We start from the raw sequence: 23,143 nt of genomic DNA, 5'->3' as shown, positions 1-23,143 counted from the left end.
GTAGCAAAAGAGACATGATAAACATCCAGCACAGCAGTGGCTGTCAGGATGTCAAGAGGAGCTGGTGCCAATCACTTCTGAAGCAGCTTGAACTCCTTCATAAGCAGCCAGTATCTCTTTTTTTGGCAGGGGTGTAGTAGGCTCAATGTACTGCTCTATTCTGGAGCCTCACCCTTTTCCAGGGCAGTCTGGATCAGTCCATGGCAAATAGTGGAGCTGTATTTCCTCCCTTGGGACAGATGAATCCAGGTGTACTCGACATCTCTTCAGGTGAAAGCAAACTGTTGCCTGCAGTCTTTTGCTAAAGGAATAGAGAAAAATGCATTAGCAAAATATCAATCCTGGCACCACTTTGCTGCCTTGGACTTCAGTTTGTACTGAAGTTCCAGCATGTCCACAGCAGCACTCAGAGGTGGTGTGACTTTGCTCAGGCCATGATTAGTCTACTGTCAGCCTCCTCTCTCCATTGGACTTATGCACTGTCCATATAGGGATATGAAAGGGTTGCTCTCCAGTTTATGAATCATCTCATGGGTGGAAGTGATAGAGTCCTGGTTTGTGTGGTACTGTCGATGGTGCACTGTTGTGGTAGTGATCAGTACATGTTGTTCTTTGATCATCATCCATCCAAGAGCAGAAGGGTCCTCTGAGAAACCAGGCAAAGTGTTCAGCTAATTTCCTCTGTCTCCACAGCAGTTATCCCAAAAGCCCAACAATGTCATTTTGGGTCCTTGAAATACCCTCTCCTGAGTTAATCTATGCCAAGGACTATCACAGGGACATCCTTCTTTCTTTCAGGATTTTTCATAGAGCAGCACAGAGGAAAGAAAGAGAAAACAATTTCTATTTCTGCTCCTTGTTTTCTCATGTGGAACGTGCTTGGAGAATTGTTTACCTGGGGTGATTGCTTGATTGGATTCTGGTGAGGACTGTTTAAGCCTGATGGCCAAGCAGATCCACCTGTGTCTGGACTCTTGAGAAGAGGGTCATGAATTGTTAGTTAGGTATGGTAGTTAGAACAAATAGGTTTGTAGTTTTAGTATCTTCCTTCATATAGCATATTAATGTATTATAGTATAGGTATAATAAAGAAATCATTTAGCCTTCTGAACTAGAGTCAGACATCATCATTTCTTCCCATTGGGTTCACCTGCATTTTACAATAAAGGACACTCAGGGCCAATCATAATTGTAGTGGCTTTGCCATTGTTTCCCAGTCCGGCTTGCTTCAGCTTCTATCCTGTCAGCTGTCACCCCAGAAATAGAGATAGATTCTGCCTCTATAGATTTTGATGGCATCAAGGTACATTGTGTGCCAGTGTCAACTGAACTCTTATACTCTTGCAGGTCCAATGCACAAAGTAATCAGATCCCATAGTCCAATAGATATGGTTGTCCCTTTCCTCCTGCTGGAGGCAGAGCCCCTCTAGTTCTAGTCATAGTAGTCATTGTTCATGTATGGCAAATATGAACTTTAGGCCCCTTCAAGAGGATCAGAAATAACATTCAGCCCTTCCATTGTGTCTGGAAACTGGAGCAGCATTTATCCTTGAAGAATTTTCTGTGGTGGTTGGCCTTTCTCTCAACTCACACACATGTGCTGCTCGGACAGAGTGGGTTTTCCATCCCAATTCCTCATGTCCTCTCTGTGGTCACGCAGGTAAAAGCACAGGTTACCTTGTGGTGTGTACTGTCTCTTGAGAGCAACTGGAATGGTAGTCCCCAGATGTCTACTGAGACCCTGCAAACCATGCTGCTGCTCCTTTTGCTTCCCCACCTTGCCCTCCCTCTGCCCTCTGTGGCAGGCTGGATAGGAGAATTGGAGGTACAAAAAGTAAAGGTTATGAGTTAAGATAAGAACAATTTACTGGAAACAGTAGTTAGATAAGAACACAAACCGTAACAGCAACAATACTAAAAACAGAAGTGTGCAAAAGAGAGAGATTCACATGCAAAATGCTCAACGCAGAGCCAGACCCAACTGCAGCCACATACCCAGACCAGAAAAGACCTCTTAAGCTTGTAGGACACTCCCTTTTCTGCTGGCAATTATGTGAGATCATACAGAATACCCTCCATGTTTTAGCCATGTTCCCTCTTGCTTACTGCAAAAATCATCCCTGTCCTTGCTGGAACCAGAACAAGTTTCAAATCTCCTTCCATAAACATGGACTTCTTACTCTAGATCAGGTTGCTCAGAGCCCCATCCAACTGCACTCTTAATGTTTTCAAGTATGGAGCATCCACAACTTCTCTGGACAACCTGTTCCAGTGCCTCACCACCCTCAAAATAAAGAATTTCATCTGTATATCTAACCCAAATTTCTCCCTTTGAATACATTACTCCTTGCTCTATCTCTAGAGTTCCTGATGGAGAGTCCCTTTCCAGCTTTTCTGTAGGTCCCCTTCAGATAATGGAAGGTTGCTATGAGGTCTCCATGAAGTCTTCTTCAGGCTGAACAGCCTTGACTTTCTCAGCCTGCATTCATATGGAAAGGACCCTGATCCCCTAATCAACTTTGTGGCCTTCCTCTGGACTTGTTCCAACAGTTCCATGCCCTTCTTATGTTGGGAGCACTGGAACTGTATGCAATATAGCAGGGTATAGGGAGAATCACTTCCCTTGACCGGCTGGCTATTCTCCTTTTGAGGCAGTCCAGGATTCGATTGGCTTTCTAGGCTGTGAGCACACAGCCTGTAGGTGCTCCTCTGATTGCCCCAACACAAATGTAGAACCTTATGCTTTACTTTATTGAACTTCATGAGGTTTGCATTGGCCCACCTCTTAAGCCCATTGAGGTCCTTCTGGATGGCATTATTCCTTCCCTCCATCATACTGACTGCACTGCAACAGAGCTTCGTATCCTCAGTGAACTTGTTGAGACTGATGCACCAATCTCACTATCCATGTTGCCAACAAAGATGCTGAACAGTGTCAGCCCCAACACCAATTCCTGAGGGACACCACTTGTCACTGGTTTCCATGCAGACAATGAACCATTACTGCACCACTATTTGGGTGCAGCCATCCAGCTACATCTTTATCTATGGAGTGGTCTATCTATCAAATCCATGTCTCTCCACTTTAGAGACAAGGAAGTCATGCAGGACAGTGTTGAGTACTTTGCACAAGTCCAGGTAGACAATGTTGGCTGCTTTGCCCCTATCCACCAACTCTGTAGCCCTGCCATAGAAAGCTATCAAAATTGTTAGGCATGATCTCCCCTTAGTGAAGCCATGTTGGTTATCACCAGTCATCTCTTTGTTCACCAACATGGTTTCCAAGAGAATATGATCCTTGATCTTGCCTAGCACAGATGTGAGACTGAATTGTCTGTAGTTCCTTGGGTCTTCCACTTTACCTTTTTTAAAAATGGAGGTAATATTTCCCTTTTTTCCATCTGTCATGGTTTGGTACTGGCCAGATACCAGGCACCTACAAAAGTTGTTTGCTCACTCTCTTCTGCTATAGTTCAGCAGAGGAGAGGGGAAAAAAATTAACAAAGGGCTCATGAGTTGAGATAAGGATTGGAAGAAAAACACTCTAAGAGCAAAACAGGCTCAAATTTAAAGGTATAAGGTAAATTTATTATTAACACAGTCAGAGGAGAATATAAGACATCATTTCTCCCCAGCCCCTCCCTCTTTCCCACTAACAGTGCAGGGAGACAGGGTATGGGGCTTGGGTCAGTTCATCACTTGAGATCTTCTGTTTGCTCAGAGAGAGGAGTCTTTCCTCTGCTATGCCATGGGGTCCCTCCTACGGGAAAATATTCTTCCTGAAACTGTTGTGGTGTGGGTCATTCATCCACAGGGTGCAGTCTTCTAAGAATAGGCCTTCTTTCTCCATCCCTGGACTCAGGGGCCTTCTCTCTCTTTTCTGGCCTCCCACTGGATGACAACTTCCTCTGGCATTCACTTGCTCCAGCATAAGCACTTTTCCCATGGGCTGCAAATTGATCTTTGCATCTCCTATGGATTTCATGTACTACAAAGGGGCAGTTTGTTTCACCATAGCCCTCACCATGGCCTGCAGAGGAATTTCAGCTCCGATGCTTGAAGCACCTTATCCCCCTCCGTTGTCTTCCACTGAACTTGGTGTCACCATGTTGTTTTCTCTAACATATCCTCACTTCCTCCTCTTTTCTAACTAGAAGAAAAAACTGCTGCTTGTAGGTACCATTGGCAGCATGTTCCACTAATGCAAAGATTCTTGCAAGATCCTGCAGTGCCAAGAGGTCAGTCTCATCTAGGCTCTGTGTCAAGGAGTTGCTTGTCATCTTTCTCCTGCTGGCTAAGCGGCCCTGCCACCATTGTGGTGGCTGCCGTGGCACTGGTGCTATTTAGCACCTCTCTTCATGTGGGGCACTGGGAAGGAGAAGCCGCCAGTGCTGCCACTGCCCTTCTGCCCATAGCATGGCTGGCTAGGGGCAGCCAGGCAGGCAAGGCTTGCAGTGGGTCATGTCAAGATGGTGGTGGCTGCAGCAGTGCATCACCGCTGGCTGTCCCAGGATGGCTTCTGGTGGCAGCAACTCGCCACCCTTGGAAACAAAAAATGCACATGTGCTAGTTTTATTTTATTCTTAAACACCTTCACAGGGGTGTTAACAACCTCTCTAACTGGGCCAGCAGCATTTCCATCTTCAGAGCTGACAGAGATTGGTTCTATCAGACATGGTGGAAGCTTCCAGCAGCTTCTCACAGAAAATACACAGAAAATGCTACAGGGCACCCTCCCCACTACCAAAAACCAGGCTGTGCCAAATCAACACACAGTCATCAAAAATTTCACCTGACTGCATTTCTCAAATATGGTGGATAATAGCTTAGCAACTTCGTCCACCAGACGCACAGGACCCACAGATTAATCTCATCAGATCCCATAGACTTGTGCACATTCTGGTTCCTTAGATGGTCTTGAACTTGATACCCTCTGTCTTGGTTTGACAAGACAGGAGTCTGTGAAGGAGGGCAAAAGCCTCCTGTGCAATGGAGAAGGTAAGCCCCCTCCCTCCGAATTACTAGGATTTTTAAATTAAAAGGCTTTCAGGCAAAGATATGGGAATGGGAGTAACAATTCTTTACTAGGAGAAAAGTAGATAACAATTTAAAAAGGCAAATGCAATTGGTACAAACAAAACTAGTGATAAAGTCCACAACCTGAGGATTCGGGGTGTTGGTAGCAGTCCGGCTGAAATGATAGCTGCTCTTCTTGCAGTGGCTGATGAGTTGCAGCTGAAGTGGTGATCTTTAGAAGGGTATAGTTTTCTCTGAAGATCTGGTGGCAGTTGGGCCGGTCTTCTTCTGCACCGGGGCTGCCTCCGAGCTCCGCCGCCGCCGCCTCACCGCGCTCCGGCCGCTTCTCTTGGGAGTCCCGCCGAAGGAGCTGCTTCTCTGGGAAATCCCGCAAAGAGAGAGAGCTGCTCTGTCTCCCAAAAGGTACCCCTTTATACAAAAAAAAAAAAAAGGTGCTTGGCTTCCCCCTCTGGGTGGAGCATCTCACAATGGGATGGTGTTACATTACCAGGCCTGCAGTGAGTCAATCAATGGCCCATTAACAAACCATTACTTCTTTGGAGCAAACCATTGTTCTTGGAAGAAATAACAAACCTGCCCAACCTCCAACAGATGGCAAATAGAATACAAGCTTATCTTACAACCCAGGACATTATCCACCCCTTATTCTATTTCCATCTGCACACAATGAAATCTTACACCCAGTTCTCTCTTAAGACCAAGTTTCCCTGTGGTACACAGTGGGTCTCCCCATTTTTCTGCATTACCCACCAAGTGTAACCAGGTCCTTGAGCAAAGACAATCTCACAAATGGGTTGGTCTTTGCCTGAGGTGGGATTAATCCAAACAGTTTTTCCTAAAATACCTTTCATATGTACTACAGGGACCTTATCTCCATCTACTGTGTGTAAGGGTTCTGACTGAGCAGGGCCAGCTCAATTGACAGACCCTCGGGTGTTGACCATCTAGGTTGCCTTTGCCAGGTTAATTTCCTAGTTTTTAAATGTTCCTCCACTAAGTGCCTTTTGGGTAGTCTTAAGGAGTCCGTTGCACCGTTCAACTGTGCCGGCAGCTGGAGCATAATAGGGAATATGATATATCCATTCGATACCATGTTCTCTGGCCCAGGTGTTGATAAGGCTATTCTTGAAATGGATGCCGTTGTCAGACTCAATTCTCTCAGGTGTGCCATGTCTCCACAGGACTTGCTTTTCCAAGCCTAAGATGGTGTTCCGGGCAGTGGCATGAGGTACAGGGAAAGTCTCCAGCCATCCAGTGGTGGCTTCTACCATGGTCAGCACGTAGCGCTTGCCTTGGCGTGTCTGGGGCAGTGTGATATAGTCAATCTGCCAGGCCTCCCCAGACTGGTACTTGGACCACCGCCCACCATGCCATAGGGGCTTCACTCTCTTGGCCTGTTTGATGGCAGCACATGTCTCACAGTCATGGATAACCTGGGAAACACTGTCCATAGTTAGATCCACCCCTCAGTCTCGTGCCCACTTGTAGGTGACATCTCTGCCCTGATGACCTGAGGCATCATGAGCCCATCGAGCCAGGAACAACTCTTCTTAATGCTGCCAATCTAAGTCTATCTTTGACACCTCTATGTTTGCTGCCTGATCTACCTGCTCGTTGTTTCAATGCTCCTCATTAGCCTGACTTTTGGGGACATGGGCATCTACATGACGGACTCTCACCGTTAGCTTTTCCACCCGAGAGGCAATGTCTTTCCATATATCAGCAGCCCAGATTGGCTTTCCTCTACGTTGCCAGTTGGCCTTCCTCCACCTTCCCAGCCAGCCCCACAGAGCATTGGCTACCATCCACGAATCAGTATAAAGGTAGAGCTTTGGCCACTTCTCCCTTTCAGCAATGTCCAGAGCCAGCTGAACGGTCTTGAGCTCAGCGAGTTGGCTTGATCCACCTTCTCCTTCGGTAGCTTGTGCAACTTGGCGTGTGGGGCTCCATACGGCTGCTTTCCACTTCCGGTTCATCCCTACGATGCGACAGGAACCGTCAGTGAAAAGAGCGTAGCAGGTCTCCTCTGCTGGTAGTTGGTTGTATGGTGGAGCTTCTTCAGCCCTTGTCACTTGTACCTGCTCCTCATCATCAGTAAGACTAAAGTTTTCACTTTCTGGCCAGTTCGTAATTATCTCCAAAATCTCAGGGCAATTCAGGTTTCTAATACGGGCACGCTGAGTAATGAGGGCAATCTATTTGCTCCATGTGGCGTCAGTGGCATGGTGGGTAGTAGGAACCTTTCCTTTAAACATCCACCCCAGCATCGGTAGTCGGGGTGCCAGGAGGAGTTGTGCTTCTGTGCCAATTACCTCCGAGGCAGCTTGGACTCCTTTAAAGGCAGCCAAGATTTCCTTCTCTGTGGGAGTGTAGTTGGCTTCAGACCCTCTGTAACTTCGGCTCCAGAATCCCAGTGGTCGGCCTCGAGTCTCCCCAGGCACTTTCTGCCAAAGGCTCCAGGACAACCCATGGTTCCCGGCTGCAGAGTAGAGCACATTCTTGACCTCTGGTCCCGTTCTGACTGGGCCAAGGGCTACAGCATGAGCGATCTCCTGCTTGATCTGGGTGAAGGCTTGTTGCTGCTCAGGGCCCCAGTGGAAATCATTCTTCTTTCGGGTAACCAGATAAAGAGGGCTCACAATCTGGCTATACTCAGGAATGTGCATTCTCCAGAAACCTATGGCACCCAGGAAAGCTTGTGTTTCCTTTTTGCTGGTTGGTGGGGACATAGCTGTGATCTTGTTGATGACCTCAGTGGGAATCTGCGCCGTCCATCTTGCCATTTCACTCCCAGGAACTGGATCTCTCGGGCAGGTCCCTTGACTTTGCTCTTCTTGATGGCAAAGCCAGCTTCTAGTAGTATCTGGATGATCCTCTCACCTTTCTCAAACACTTCTGCCACTGTGCTCCCCCACACAATGATGTCATCAATGTATTGCAGGTGTTCTGGAGCCTCACCCTTTTCTAGTGCAGTCTGGATCAGTCCATGGCAGATGGTGGGGCTGTGTTTCCACCCCTGGGGCAGTCGGTTCCTGGTGTACTGCACGCCCCTCCAGGTGAAAGCAAACTGAGGCCTGCATTCTGCTGCCAGAGGAATGGAGAAAAACGCATTAGCAATATCAATGGTGGCATACCACTTTGCTGCCTTGGACTCCAGCTCGTACTGGAGTTCCAGAATGTCCGGTACAGCAGCGCTCAGCGGTGGAGTCACTTCATTTAAGCCACGATAGTCCACAGTCAATCTCCATTCTTTGTCAGATTTGCGCACAGGCCAGATGGGGCTGTTGAAGGGTGAGTGGGTTTTGCTGACCACCCCTTGGCTCTCCAGCTCCCGAATCATTTTGTGGATGGGGATCACGGCATCTTGATCCGTCTGATACTGACGGCGGTGCACTGTCGAGGTCGCAATTGGCACGCGTTGTTCTTCCACCCTTAGGAGTCCTACTGCAGAGGGGTTTTCTGACAGTCCAGGCAAGGTGTTCAATTGCTTAATGTCTTCTGCCTCTACAGCGGCTATTCCAAAAGCCCACCTGAGTCCCTTTGGGTCTTTGTAATATCCCTTCCAGAGGAATTCTATGCCTAGGATACACGGAGCATCTGGGCCAGTCACTATAGGATGTTTCTTCCACTCCTTCCCAGTCAGGCTCACCTCGGCTTCCACCAGAGTCAATTGTTGTGATCCCCCTGTCACACCAGCAATGGAAACAGGCTCTGCCCCCACATGTCCCAATGGTATCAGAGTACACTGTGCACCAGTATCAACTAAAGCATCATATTTTTGTGGCTCTGATGTGCCAGGCCATCGGATCCACACTGTCCAGAAGATCCGGTTTTCCCGTGCCTCTCCCTGGCTAGAGACAGGGCCCCTCTAACACTGGTTATTATTCCTTTCCTGGGCATACATACTAGAGGTCCCTTCAAGGGGGTCTGACAGATCATACCCACAAGCTTGGTCACGGGAGGTTGAGGCTACCTTCACTTTGGTGGAACTCCCCCGGTTAGAGTTTCCCTCCTTGAGCTGACGGACCCGTGCTGCCAGGACAGAAGTGGGTTTCCCATCCCACCTCCCCATGTCTTCCCCATGGTCACGCAGGAAGAACCACAGATTAGCCCTTGGGGTGTACCCTCTCTCTCTAGCTGGGGATTGTTGGGCGCTGATTCTGGGGCCTGTGACTCTCACGGGTGCTGTATTAACCTTCTTTATCTCCTCCCTCATCTCCTCTTTAAACTCCTTAATCACAGCTGAGATATGAGCCTGCATTGGGCCATTAATCATACTCTCATAATTCCTAAGTTTGTTGGCAACAGAGCCCACTGTCTCCCGGTGAGCGTCAGCATTGATTGTTGCAATGAAGGTGGTGTATTGAGATGGCCCAAGATTTGCTAGACTCCACAGCATTTGTCTTGTACACCTGACCTTGTCGGGGTCATTATTGTGTCATCCATCCCTCCCAAAGAGTACCTCCAATACTGCCACTTCCCTCAGCTGTTGGATCCCTTCCTCGAGGGTCTTCCAGCGCATTCTATGATGGTGCTCCTGCATTCTCTCTCTGTGGACAAACCTCTCCCTGACACTCATTAAGAGCCACTCCCAGAGAGAAAGGGACCCTGGTTCCCTTACAAAAATATGATCAAAATCGGGTCAAGGGTCTCAAGTTCCTTGCCTCCCCACTGTCCAGTTGCACGTCTGTACCCATAAGATCCTAAACCCGGAGTAACCAAGTAGTATAAGCCTCACACCCTCTTTATGCAGATTACGAAGACTTTCGTACGTCAGGGACTCGGTGATGATAGCAATCTCTGGGTCCCCTGTGGGTTGTGAGGTTCCTCCATTCCTGTCCCTATCTGCAGGGTGCTCTGCTTTCACCTTAGACTTCCTTGTTTCTACCAGGGCAACTGCTGCTGACCGTGACTGCCTTTGTGGTTCAGCTGGAACCCAGACAGTTGTAACATCTGTGGGTTCCACAGCTGTACTATTAGACTGTCCCTCCTCAAGGCAAAGGGCCTGTTTCTCACCAGCTGGGGAAATGCACTCCTTCAGCATCTCTCGTATCTCCTTAACCAGAACCCTCACCCAATCTGGGTGGTTCATTTCTGAGGTGGGCTGTGGGGCAGGGTCAGGCTCTGGAACAGCAGCATCTCGAGTCTCTGGGGCAGTGTCAGGTTCTGCAGAAGCATACCTAGCCTCTGGTGTAGGTGTGAGGGTAGTTATCCAGGTTAATCTTCCCTTATCTCTGAGTGCTAAATATAACAGGCCTATCAGCAACACCACCCATTGTATGATATTATTAGCACTTAGAGAGTATCTTAACACTTTGAGAACTGGTGGAGCAGACCCAAAAAGATGGTTAAAAGGTTGGGAGAAAGTTTCCCCAGGTGCTATTTCCTCGCAGTAGGTACCGTTATTAAAGTAACCCCAAAAACATACAGTTAGTGTGTGATAACTATGAATCCATGTACCTGCATTCCAGAGGAAATTAAAAATCCATTAATTCCTCACCCAATTAACCTAGAAGCCAAACTTGATAACAGACACCGTAGCCTTAGTTATAGGACCCATTTTTAGATAAGGGTTTGCAAATGGGAAAAGTATAGCTACGATCACATGCCACCCAAACCAAGGTAAACTAGACCACATGGTGATGCTTAAGATGTTTCTACACACAACAAAAAACAAATTACTTAAGAACTGTTAATCCTTTTTCCCTCTCAATGCCCTCGTGCCTCACATTGATGCGCCAAAATCTGTCTTGGTTTGACAAGACAGGAGTCTGTGAAGGAGGGCAAAAGCCTCCTGTGCAATGGAGAAGGTAAGCCCCCTCCCTCCGAATTACTAGGATTTTTAAATTAAAAGGCTTTCAGGCAAAGATATGGGAATGGGAGTAACAATTCTTTACTAGGAGAAAAGTAGATAACAATTTAAAAAGGCAAATGCAATTGGTACAAACAAAACTAGTGATAAAGTCCACAACCTGAGGATTCGGGGTGTTGGTAGCAGTCCGGCTGAAATGATAGCTGCTCTTCTTGCAGTGGCTGATGAATTGTAGCTGAAGTGGTGATCTTTAGAAGGGTATAGTTTTCTCTGAAGATCTGGTGGCAGTTGGGCCGATCTTCTTCTGCACCGGGGCCGCCTCCGAGCTCCACCGCCGCCGCCTCACCGCGCTCCGGCCGCTTCTCTTGGGAGTCCCGCCGAAGGAGCTGCTTCTCTGGGAATCCTGCAAAGAGAGAGCAAGCTGCTCTGTCTCCCAAAAGGTACCCCTTTATACAATAAAAGAGTGCTTGGCTTCCCCCTCTGGGTGGAGCATCTCACAATGGGATGGTGTTACATTACCAGGCCTGCAGTGAGTCAGTCAATGGCCCATTAACAGACGATTACCTCTTCAGAGCAAACCATTGTTCTTGGAAGAGATAACAAACCTTCCCAACCTCCAACAGATGGCAAATAGAATACAAGCTTATGTTACAAACCAGGACACCCTCCTACAGTGGGATTGGGGTCCTCATTCTCACATTCCTTGTATTTTCCTTTCATGACTTGGGCAGGGTGTCTGGAGCACTTGCTATGGAAGACTGAGGCATAAAATTAATTTAGAATCTCAGTCTTCTCCATATTCCAGGCTTATCCAGGTAGCCAGGATAGTACTCACTTCTTTATAGAAAGGGCCCACATTATCCCTAGTCATTTTTTTGTTATCAAGATACTTATAGAAGTTATTTCTATTGTCTTTGACATCTCTGTCTAGACTCAATTCTAACTGGGCTTTAGCTTGTCTTTGTTTCTACTTTCTGTAAACCTCTTTTTTTTATCTTTGAGGTGCTCAGTAGCTCTTTATCCATATATGGATACCTTTTGGCATTTTGCCTTATGTTGTTTCGTTGAGACACATAATTTCTGAGCTTGGAGGAAGAGATCCTTGAATATTAGCCAGTGCCCCTCTGCTCACAAGGGCTCTACCACAGGGGACTCTATGACATAGGTCCCCAAAGATGCCAGTCTGCTCTCCTAAGTCCAGGGAAAGTGATCTTATTTTATGTGATTTTATTATATGTATCATATATTATCAATTTATTTTATATTAAATATATTTATTGACAGTTTCTTTCCAGTACCTATTTTTAAAGATGCAAATTAAAAATTGTTAGCTTTGTGTCTGATGTGTTATAATGGAGGTTTTTTTTCTATAAAAGTCAACAGTGGTTTGAAAGTGCTTAATTCTCGAAGATAACATTTGTCATCTTTGGATGTCATTGTCAACAAATTCAATAACTTTATTGTACTTGAACACTTTCCTCAAAAAAGTAATTCACACTAAAAGAACTCAAAAAGAACTACTCTGCCAACAGGAAGGCTTGTTTTGGGAAATACTGATTAGAAGATTGTTGGTTGTGAAAAAAAAATATAGCAGCCTTCCTTTCTCTCCCACATCTGAAATTTATCCTTGTTCAGCTCTCACATTTATTCAGTGGAATGAGTCATCTCACCTCATCTTAGCCTTCTGAAGCCACAATGACCACCTAAGATAATCTCCTGGCTCATTTCTCTCACTAGTGGGAGAAGGCACATCAAAGAGGCAATACACACTTCCCTGAGGAAGTATATGACTGACAGACAGGTGGTTTATGATTGATATCCATCCCCAGTGACTTCCATAAGCATCTGTGTACCTGATTTCTATAAAAAGTTTGTGCTAGGTGAAGCAGTTGTCTTGAATTAAAAAAACCCAAAGCATGGCCAATCCTTTTAACTGCTTATATTTTCTCAGTTACCAAAGTTCAGAAAGTGAGAATGAGGAGGTGTTTGCACATTGGAGGAGTGCACATCCTTTAGAGTTCTTAATAGCAGGACAGGGAGACAATGATCATTCACAGGACCTGGCACTGAGGAAGTTCCTAGGCTGATGTTTTATTGAAAATCATTCAGTAAGCCAAAGTTTGCTAAAGTTTCCAGTGCAGGACTTCCTTTGATAGGCATAAAGGAATTTAGAAATAGGAAGTGAAAACCTAAACTATTTAATTTCACTTAAAGTTGAATAATGTTGTCAAAAGTTTATCTCAACGTTCTTTCAAGTTCCATTCAAGATGAGTTGAAACAAGCTTTTTATCATACTGCTAAGGCCACTGAACTTATCATTGTTGTGTTTTCATGCTTCTAATAATAATAAAAATAACAGATTATTTAAAATGTTTAATGTTTGTATTTTTATTCAAAGGAAGAAGGATATTTCAGGAAATATGAAGAAGGCAAAGCAATTACTTGGGAAATTGCATATTAATTTTTTGGATTAAATATGCCAGTGTAGCAGTACTGTGTGTTTGCTCTTTGCACATGTTTTTATTTCCTCTGAATGTTGTGACTTGCATTTTTTTTGTATACAAAAGTAGTGACAGAAGATAGCTATCCAGCCTAATAAAAATTCATTGTATCACAGGCTACCAGTTACTCTATTTTTAGTTTCATTTTGAGTATTACTACATGAGCTGGCTTTCTAGGCTGTATCTTTTCTTCAGTGAAAACATGATATATGTATGCAGAGCCTTACATTAAGATGCAACAGACTGTGGAATGAATAATACCTGCTGACTGTTGTAAAAAGAGGTAGTGATCTTATAGGTTACTGCCTGTGTATGCTGTACCTCTCCCACCAATCCTCTCTTGGAATGTGTTTCAGGGATTTGCTATGAAAACTGCGGAGACCTGTGTCCACCCAGCTGACTGAAACTACTGCACATGAATACTTTTGGACAGTGTTAAATATCCTGTGTTAAATATCCTGATTTACAGGTTTTTTACACCTCAACAGGCAGACAGATACTGTTGTAGGGCATCTGTCAGACCCTCCATGTGCTTAGATAGTCAGCACATGCTCTCTAACTCTGATATGATTCTCAGAGTATCAGATTTATCAAGTTTGTACATTATAGTGAGATGGCAAACGCATGCCTATTTCTGTGTAGGAATTCTTTGATATGGTTCACTGCTTCTTAAACTTAGTAAGACTCTTACCAGTAATTATGGTGATTTTCCAGAGAAGAGCAAGGAATGTACTTAAGATCAGAAGGCAGGGTTTGTCTTTCAGTTCAGCACATGCTTATTTTCCAAACTTTTTGTGTGTGTATACTGAAGCCAGGTTTTATGCAGTCAGGTCTACTTCTGGTTACTATTTTGTTGATTTATAAAGTTTGTTGTTGGTTTTACTTTTTTTTTTTTTTTTTTTTTAAGCTGTTTGAGCTGGCTCTCAAATGAATGTTACCACAAATGAGTTGATCTTAGAGTTGACTGCTAAGATCATTGAGTCAACTGTTAACCCAGCACTGCCAAGCTCTCGCCCAACCATGTTCCTAAGGGCCACAGGTGAATTTGATTGAATTTCAAAATTATTTCAGCCACCTTGAAGCAGAATTTTTCAGCTAATAAAATTTCCTGGATTCCGTTCAGTCCATTTAGGATTATTAAAAAAAAAAACAGTTACATGGAATACATTAAAGGCAAACTATCACCAGGCTCTCATTTGGTACAATTAATTGGGAGTATCTGCTGTGACTCAATAAATCAATAAATAAATAGTTAGAGATAATGTATGGTAAGTCAAAAACACTGTAATTTTCTTACATGATGGTGTGAGAAACATACTACTTCTATTTTTCTAAATTATTGATCCACATAGTACTTTGCATAATCTTCAATGAAGAATGTTATTCCATGAAGCAATCATTACTCACTGTGCTATTATTGAACATGAGTTTTGAATGAGTTGCAGCATAAAGCTGCCAGCTAATTATATAAATTAAGTAAAAGTCAGAAAGACCCAAAGGTCATGTTCTTTCTGTAAAACTGACTGCTGTGGCTTGTGTACAATGTTTCTGCTAGCTAGTTAAGTGGTCATAGCTGCAGATATGAAGAAACGAGGAGGCATATGAAGCAATGCTTACTGTTCAGATGTGAAAGTAGAGAGTTCTGTTTAATATACATGAGATGTATGGTGGCTGCTTGATTTAATAAAAAATATAGCATTTCCTAACCTTGTATGGTATTTTCACAATAGTGTTTCTAAGTATACTCTAATAGAGTTTTGGATGTGTACATCATCATTAGGAATAACAGTCATTTGTTAACAGATACTATTCAAGAAGTTCCCTCTTATGGCTGAATTGAAATTTTCCTTTCTTAGCTCCTGTGTTAAATTTTAAGTAATTTCTATTTTCACTTATTTCAGTTTTGAGTAGGGAACAGACAGCTGATTCATGGAAGAAGTTGTCCTGCCCTGCTCTGCACTGGTATGGCCTCACCTTGAATACTATGTGCAAGATATTAAACTATTAGAAAATGTCCATAGAAGGTTCACTAGTATGATGAAAGATCTGGAGGGGAAGCCTTATAAGGAGTGACTGAGACCACATGATCTGTTCAGACTGGAAAAGAGGAGACCAAGGGGACACCTCATTGCAGTCTTCAACATTCTCTTGAGGGGAAGTGGAGGGGTGGATACTGATCTCTTCCCTCTCACAACTAGTGACAGGACTTAAGGAGTCCGAGTTCAGAAGCCTTTGGGCACTGGTCTCAGGCATATGTTGTGATTCTTTGTGTGTCCTGTAAAGGGTTAGAGGTTGGACTCAGTGACATGATGGGTCCCTTCCAACTCAGCATATCCTATCATTCTATGATTGTATGATTCTGTGATAACCCACGGAATTACATATATTTGCCTAGCATCATTGTAACTGATCTTTGAAAAGTAATTTTTGTTGATTTCATGTATCAACATGAAAAAAGCTTCAAAAAACTTGTAGACTTCCAAAAGTTCTCACCTGTCAAGGCATATGCAAGGTCTCATCCTTGGAACCGACACTCACTCTCAACCTATTTTGCTTTATACTAATCAGATTTTTGTTTTCCTTTTCTTTAGATTATGGTCTTTGTTAAAGCAATTAGAGAGAGGAGAAGCTTCGGTTGTAGATCTAAAGAAGAATTTGGAATATGCGGCAACTGTTCTTGAGTCAGTATACATTGATGAAACTAGGTGAGCTAACTACAGAGATCAGCACTCATATCTAACACCAGTTGTAATTTACATGTCAGTTGTGAAAGTTAGTTGAGCCAAGATTTATTACTCATAGACAATATGGTTTTAATCATTAGAATATCATATTCTGTGTAGAACAGATCTTCAGTCCTTCATTTAAAAGGTTAAATTTCCTGAAAAAGGGAAGGAAATCAAAACCAATTATAAATGTAATTCACTTTTTTTTCAGAGAAACATTTTCATAGTCATTGCATCCTACTTTTCCTGACACTTTCTAAATTTCTACTCAACTATTTCTTCTGAATTATGTTAAATTTTTCACTTGTATGATGTCTTTGAAATTAAAAAAAAAAAAAAATTACTCATGACAGAGGTAGACTGGTAAGACATTGCAGAGGAGTTCCCCCATCTTGGTTACATGCCATTTTCCCAGTGCTTAATGCACTTTTGGAATCAACACAGATGACCAGAATGGGAGAGGAGAGGACTGTATGTTTCTAGCTCAGAGGCTAGAAATTCCTAGAAATGACCATAAATTACCTCTGAAAGGCAGAAAGTTCAGAAATATTGATGAGCTGAAGATGTAAAGTCAGTAGATGATCATGTAGTTGTGCTTCAGAAGGCTGATACTTCTTGTTTCTCAGCTTCGTAGTGAGTTCCACAATCTGAAATGTAAGTACGTAAGAGAATAAACAAACCATTGAAGACTTGTACTAGTGTGTTTTATTAGGGCTGATGTATCAAAGACTTTTAACAGCTGCTTTAATTAGAATATATGTGAGTTTCTTTTTTAATAATCTTGTAGTGCTCTCTAAGGAACTCTGTTTGCCCTTCTGTTTCCTCATCCTTCTAGGCGTTTACTGGACACAGAAGATGACCTCAGTGATATCCAGTCTGACTCTCTGCCCTCAGAGGTCCGTGACTGGTTGGCTTCTACCTTCACACGGCAAATGGGGATGATGCTCAAAAGGACTGAGGAAAAACCCCGCTTCAGGAGTATTGTCCATGCAGTGCAAGCTGGGATATTTGTGGAAAGGTTAAGTGTCATTAAATTACTTTATTCTACCTACTATCTACCCAGGTGCTGCAGATTTCACCTATAGTATGTGATGACACAGTGACAGGAGGTGGAGAAGAGTACCTTAGACCAGAAGACTTCAGAGGACTAGTAGAAGACTGCTGAATGAAGAACATTTTAATGTGCTTCTGTTAATGTTTCTACACGGATATGGATAACACCTAAAAACCTGGGATTTAGTAAAAGATTGCAAACTGAAACAGCACCTACTCCTCTGTTCTTACTATAGTACAGATGTAATAGCACAATCAGTATAATTCTGATGGACAATATACACTTCTGTATAGTCCTAGGTCAGGAGTGACAGCATTTAAAATTTGGACAGATTAAACTCTCCCTTGCTTCCATTTACTTCCGTGGTCTAGTATTTCTTACAAAGTTCTAAGATAAAAAACAAAGTCCTTTACCATATTATTACTGGAGCTAACTATAGATCAAAATTCATGTGAAAATTTTGGAGCTCAGAGAGGATTTCAAAAAGCCATTGAGTCCTCTCAGACTTCCCTCTTGTGATTTACATCACAACATGTTGCTAAAACTGATTTTACTTTTTTAACCCTTTAAAACATTCATTCATTTCAATTTGGACTCACTTCCACTCTTCACTGACCTTCTTTGTTTAAGCCAGAAGGAGGGCTGGAACATGTGAAGCTGTCAGCATTCTTTGGACGGCCTGAAGGACAGCAGCTCTCAGATCTCTGGTGTAATTTTATAACAATTTCAAAAACTTGTACATACTTTATAATTTGTTTAAAGTATACTTTATAATCAAGTTTAAAATTTGGTACAGTGCATACTTTGTTTAATATGGTTAAAGATGTTGATTATTGCCTTGTTCTTTTTCTCTCACTCCCTGAAACACACGCACATGGCAAACACCTAAAAGGTTTTATACTAATCTTGAAAACATGCAGACAAAAGTAGCAGCTGTATCACACTGGCATTGATTAATTTCATACAAATGGTTTCTGAAGTACACTCAGAATTAGCTTGCATGTGGACCAGCAAGGACTAAGGGAATTGAAAGGTCAGTTATAGTTATGTGCAATGGAAAATGGGGAATATTTTGTTTAGTCGAGTGTAGCCTTTCCATTTGATGAAGACTTGGTACTGGCAAATTCTTTGTCATGTTCAGCTCAGTAACCAAGCTATGAGATACTGGGGAGTGTACAATCTCAAAGTAAGCTATACAATAAGAATAGTATCAAGAATATTCGGCAAGTTAGGAACAAAATGGAAGGAAAAAAGGTCCATATTCCAGTTAGGGTTTTCTGGGCTAAATGAAGTATCCTGTAATGGTCTGTTGTTTTATGAGTATTGTTGATTTTTTGTTTTGTTTCATTTAATTCTATTTATGTGTTGCTTTATCTATCTCATCTTGGTAGAATGTACAGGCGTACTTCAAATATGGTCGGCTTGAGCTACCCACCAGCTGTAATTGGAGTGCTAAAGGTAATCCAAATAAAATGTGGTGAAGGGGGGTCTGTACAAAGCATCAAAATAAAACTGTGATATTTGACATGATAAGGGGGGGTCTTAATAGTTGGTCTTTTTTTCTCTCTGACATTCAGTTAGTTCACATACATTAATCTTTTAACTGGCCTAAGGGATTACCCTTTCAATAAAAGAAAGAGTGAAGTTCAAGACTGTGGTCATTTTCAGGTTGTGAAGGTTGCAATATAGTTATTAAAATGAAGATTTAGGAATCACTCACAACATTTCACAAGGAAGAAAGAAAACACAGATGGAGAGAGATGGAGAAGGGAAAGGATCTGTTGCTGTGAGAGAAGGAAATTTCTTGCATTGTTCAGCTTCAGGTATTAAAAGTGACAATCACTTTATGAAAATGGACCCTTCTGTGAGTTTTGAGGTTTCAGAGTGAAAACAGTTAGTCAGAAGTAGTCTGAAAAATAAACAATGGTTCAATCCATGGGGAATTGCAAGATTCTTGACTTAGGAAGAAATTGTCAAGACTACAAACAGAAGTTGACAACTAACTGCCTACACAGCAGCCTTGCAGATTACATGTTACATGTGGTTCAACCATGCCATGCAATGGTGGAAAAAGGTGATAGAATGGAGCAATACACAGGGGTATTAAGTATAAAACTCATTAAGACATCTTGCAGCATTTCTCCACACTGGAAATATTTGCAGTTAGGCTGTCCTTTTCATTTTTAATAGTAGAACTCATCAAAAGATGTGGAGGAATTGCAAGAAGAATGATCAAACATGCCCTCCATATACAGAATCAAAGTATCCACCCACACCTTTTTACAACTGCATGTTGACTAGTGCTAGCTTCACTCCTGAAATGGAATGTAAATTCGTTGTTCTTTTGCAACTACACTCCATAGTAGTGTATGAGCGAAGATATCTATAATGGCACTATAATGAGTTCCTCAGCAGCAACAAGACAGTTGAAGACCCATCACCTACTCTCAATTGACTTAAGCCTTATGGAATTCCTCCCTTTTTTCTATGTTTTCAAATGATTAGGTTGTAAAAAGAAGTGATTGTGTTAGAATAAATTAAAACAAACCAATAACAGCAAAGTCATTGACTAATTTTGCTCAGAGAGAAAAAACATCTACCTGGTCATTGTGCACTCTAGAATTTTTTTTTTCCAAAACTGTTTTGAGAACATTTCTTTGCCTGGATGTTTTTGGGTTTGGTAATGGATTTGGTTGAAATGGGAGTTACTTTGAAGAAATCAAAACAGTCTCCCTAGCAAAGTGGTCACAGCACCAAGCCTAATGGAGTTCAAGAAGCTTTTGGACAATGCTCTCAGGCACATGGTGTGATTCTTGGGGATGTGGGTTTTATGAACCTTGTGGGTCCTTTCCACTCAGCATATTCTATGATTCTGTGAAGTCTTCTGTCTTAAAAACCATATTTCATCTGAAATTTCTCAGTTCCATCTCCTCCATTGAAAATGATGTATTTTGTTGCTTGCTTCAGCACAGTAAGGTCAATTAAAAAACCTTCACAGCAACCTGACTGCTTAGTGTGCTCCATAAAATGACCTGATGACTTAAGCACACAAAAGGGTGTAGGAGTGTACAATACACACACATCTTCAGCTGTTCTGGATTGCCATAATTAACATTCTCCTCAGAGTCATGCTAATAAGGACAAGGATTGAGATGAAATGAAGTCAAAATAAGCTTATTTTTTAACTACAAATTCTCATTTTTGCTGCTGTGGTCAAGAGGACATCTGCACTTAATAACCCAAAGCTGTGGAATCACAGCTTTGTGACAGACGTTGGTTTTAAAAATAATGAAATACTGCAGCTTCTGCAAAAAAATGAAGGTTGTAGCAGTGCAAGTTCTAGATGTATAATCTGTCTCACATTTTCAGTGGATGAGAAGTTTGGCTTTTTTTTTTTTTTGAGGGCTTTCTCACTATATATTTTATATGAATTTATATACATCTTTCTCTCTATATATTTTATACTAATTTTTCTACTACAGTAATCTGTTGCCTTTCTGTATGACATGGGGTGAAGATATGACTGGTTGCCATAAAAGGACAATCAGCCTTGTCTTTCATTTGAATAGTGGCTATACAAACCATTCATATAGACATGTTTACAGAGTATGCTGTAATGATCTTCTGTTCATCAGTCTAGTGCTACAGACAGAACTTCACATTAATTACTGCTGAAGGAGTTACATGGTTTTCAATTGAATTTTTCACCCTTTTCTGATGCCCATGCCATGACAGGAATATTTTCTAGGCTAGCAAATATACAGTTAATGAACACAGAACCTGTAGTCACAATGTCTGTAGTATAGATTTCTGCTTATCTGTGGCTACAAAAATGTCATGCCTTCCAGTAATGTTGAGCAGAATAACATCTATTCCTGAATTTGCTTGTTGACTTATATACCAAGTCCCTAAGGTTAAGAAGATACAGGAAGCTATGACACTGAGCATTTAGAAAAAAATCAGTGTTTCTCTTAATCTCTTGCTAGATAATGAATGCTGTCATCTCCCACAGCCTTCCCTAACATTTGAGATTCAAACTCAAACTTCTGCAAGAAGGTTAGACCTTAAACTTTAGATGTAGGAGCTGAGAAGTGAATTTCCCCTCCTTGATCTCTTGAGTGGCCAACCTGAAACACTAGTATATAATTTACAGTTGACTGTAACTGTCTCAAATGGAATTAGATATTTATTCTTCTGTTATAAAGGTAGGAATTTTGTATAATTGTTAGCACTTAATATATCACATCAGCCCAAAGAGGACCATCTCAATATCTCAGGTACTAAAGCAAATCAGGGTTTTTATCTTTTAGGATTCATCTTTTGGTGATTAAATTCCAGTGTAGAGAATTGCCATGTTTAGAATAAACAAACAGCATACATGTTCTTAATGGAAGCTTCTTAAACAGAAGTCACACAGTACTAATAAGTGTACTGATACTTATTCATTGGTTAAATTGATTATGAAGAATTTATTGAAAAATAAATAATACCTTTCTATCACTACTGGAATTCTCAAATTGTAGAGAAAGTGAAGAAATTAAATGATCACGGTAAAAATTATGACCATATTAACTGTTTTTTCTACCTCCTCTTGCAGAATGTAGACAAGTGGTCCTTTGATGTATTTGCACTAAATGATGCCAGTGGAGATCATGCACTGAAATTCATTTTCTATGAACTTCTCACACGCTATGATCTGATCAACCATTTCAAGGTCAGTAGTTAGAAGATGCCTATCTTCATTCATCTTGAATTTTTTTCAACTTCCCTCTCATCCTGCTATTTTCAATTAAAAATGCAATTTTAGTGATCTTTGAAGAATTTGTGAACATTGCACCTTCCCTAATAAGCAAAACCAGATGTGATTTAAGTAGTACTGTCAATTGCCATGAACTAAGTGGGGTTCCAAATGAAATCCATTAGAAATACTGCATTTGCTCCTCTGAGAATGATGGTGTAATTTTCCTGAGCTTCATAGGACCCTCAAGCATGCAGGCACAAAAGAGAACAGGAGAATATGAAAACAAATTCAAATTCATCCCAATTATATTGGACAGCAGGTCAAAGGAGTGATTCTACTCCAACTCTGTTCTCATAAGACCCCATTTGTAGTACTGCATCCAGATCATCCAGGTCTGGAGGTCTCAGCACAGGAAAGACATGGACTATTGGAGCCATTGTAGAGGAGGGACACAGAAATTATCAGAGGGCTGAAGCACCTTTCCTCTGAGGAAAGGCCAACAGAGATAATGCTTTTAAGCCTGAAGAAGAGAAGATTCTGTGGATTGTTCATTGCAGCCTTCTGGTACTTGATGGGGACCTACAAGAAAAATGGGGGGAAACTTTTTAGCAGTAGGACAAGGGCTAATGATTTTAAACTAAAATAGGATAGATTTGAACTAGATATAAGGAAGATTTTCTTATAGTGAGAGTGGTGAAAAACTGGAAAATGTTGCCCAGAGAGGTGGTAGGTGCCCCATCCCTACCACCCAAGATCAGACTGGACACTGAGAAAACTGGTCTAGTTGAACATGTCCCTGTTCATTGCAGAGCAGGTTGACTAGGCGACTTTTAAAAGTCCCTTCCATCCCAAACTATTCTATAATTTTGTAATTGTTACAGAGGTTTCCTCCAACTTTGAAGAGGAAACATTGCCATCTGTTTCTTGACCACTCACGCCACACAGATACTCTGCCATCTCTTCCACTGTTGACATTTCCATTTCCCAGGGTTTCCCACTCACTTCAGCTGGAAAGAGTTTACAGATGCCTAGATACCATAATTTTTCAGGAACTACGTATGCCTGATGAGACATCAAGATGTCTGCTTAAATCTGCATCCTCTGTTTGTATGTACCTAAGAGGAGCAATGATCTTTTATATGGAAATCTTATCATTTAATGTGTTTGCTGTCTGAGCAGATGGAACTGGACAACCCATGTTGTCAGTTATATACATTACCACCTGCATAGTCTCCTTTCTACAAATCCCCTGAATTGCATTTTGTCAGGTAA

At 42.2% G+C, this 23,143-nt stretch overlaps 1 protein-coding gene across 1 annotated transcript in view; it reads left to right on the top strand.

Annotated features, from left to right (window-relative positions):
• The window catches only part of PDE1C (phosphodiesterase 1C), a 175,106-nt gene that overhangs the window by 105,578 nt on the left and 46,385 nt on the right, over positions 1 to 23,143 (top strand). The window contains exons 3-6 of the mRNA XM_021540500.3: positions 15,942 to 16,055; positions 16,912 to 17,094; positions 18,522 to 18,588; positions 21,728 to 21,844. Of these exons, the coding sequence (XP_021396175.2) occupies positions 15,942 to 16,055; positions 16,912 to 17,094; positions 18,522 to 18,588; positions 21,728 to 21,844 (481 nt within the window). The remainder of the gene's footprint in view (positions 1 to 15,941; positions 16,056 to 16,911; positions 17,095 to 18,521; positions 18,589 to 21,727; positions 21,845 to 23,143) is intronic.

Source organism: Lonchura striata, chromosome 1, assembly GCF_046129695.1.
Source record: "Lonchura striata isolate bLonStr1 chromosome 1, bLonStr1.mat, whole genome shotgun sequence".
In the NCBI taxonomy this organism is placed as follows: Eukaryota; Metazoa; Chordata; class Aves; order Passeriformes; family Estrildidae; genus Lonchura; species Lonchura striata.
The sequence above is the reverse complement of the archived record's forward strand: the minus strand, read 5'-3'. Positions and strand labels throughout refer to the sequence as shown.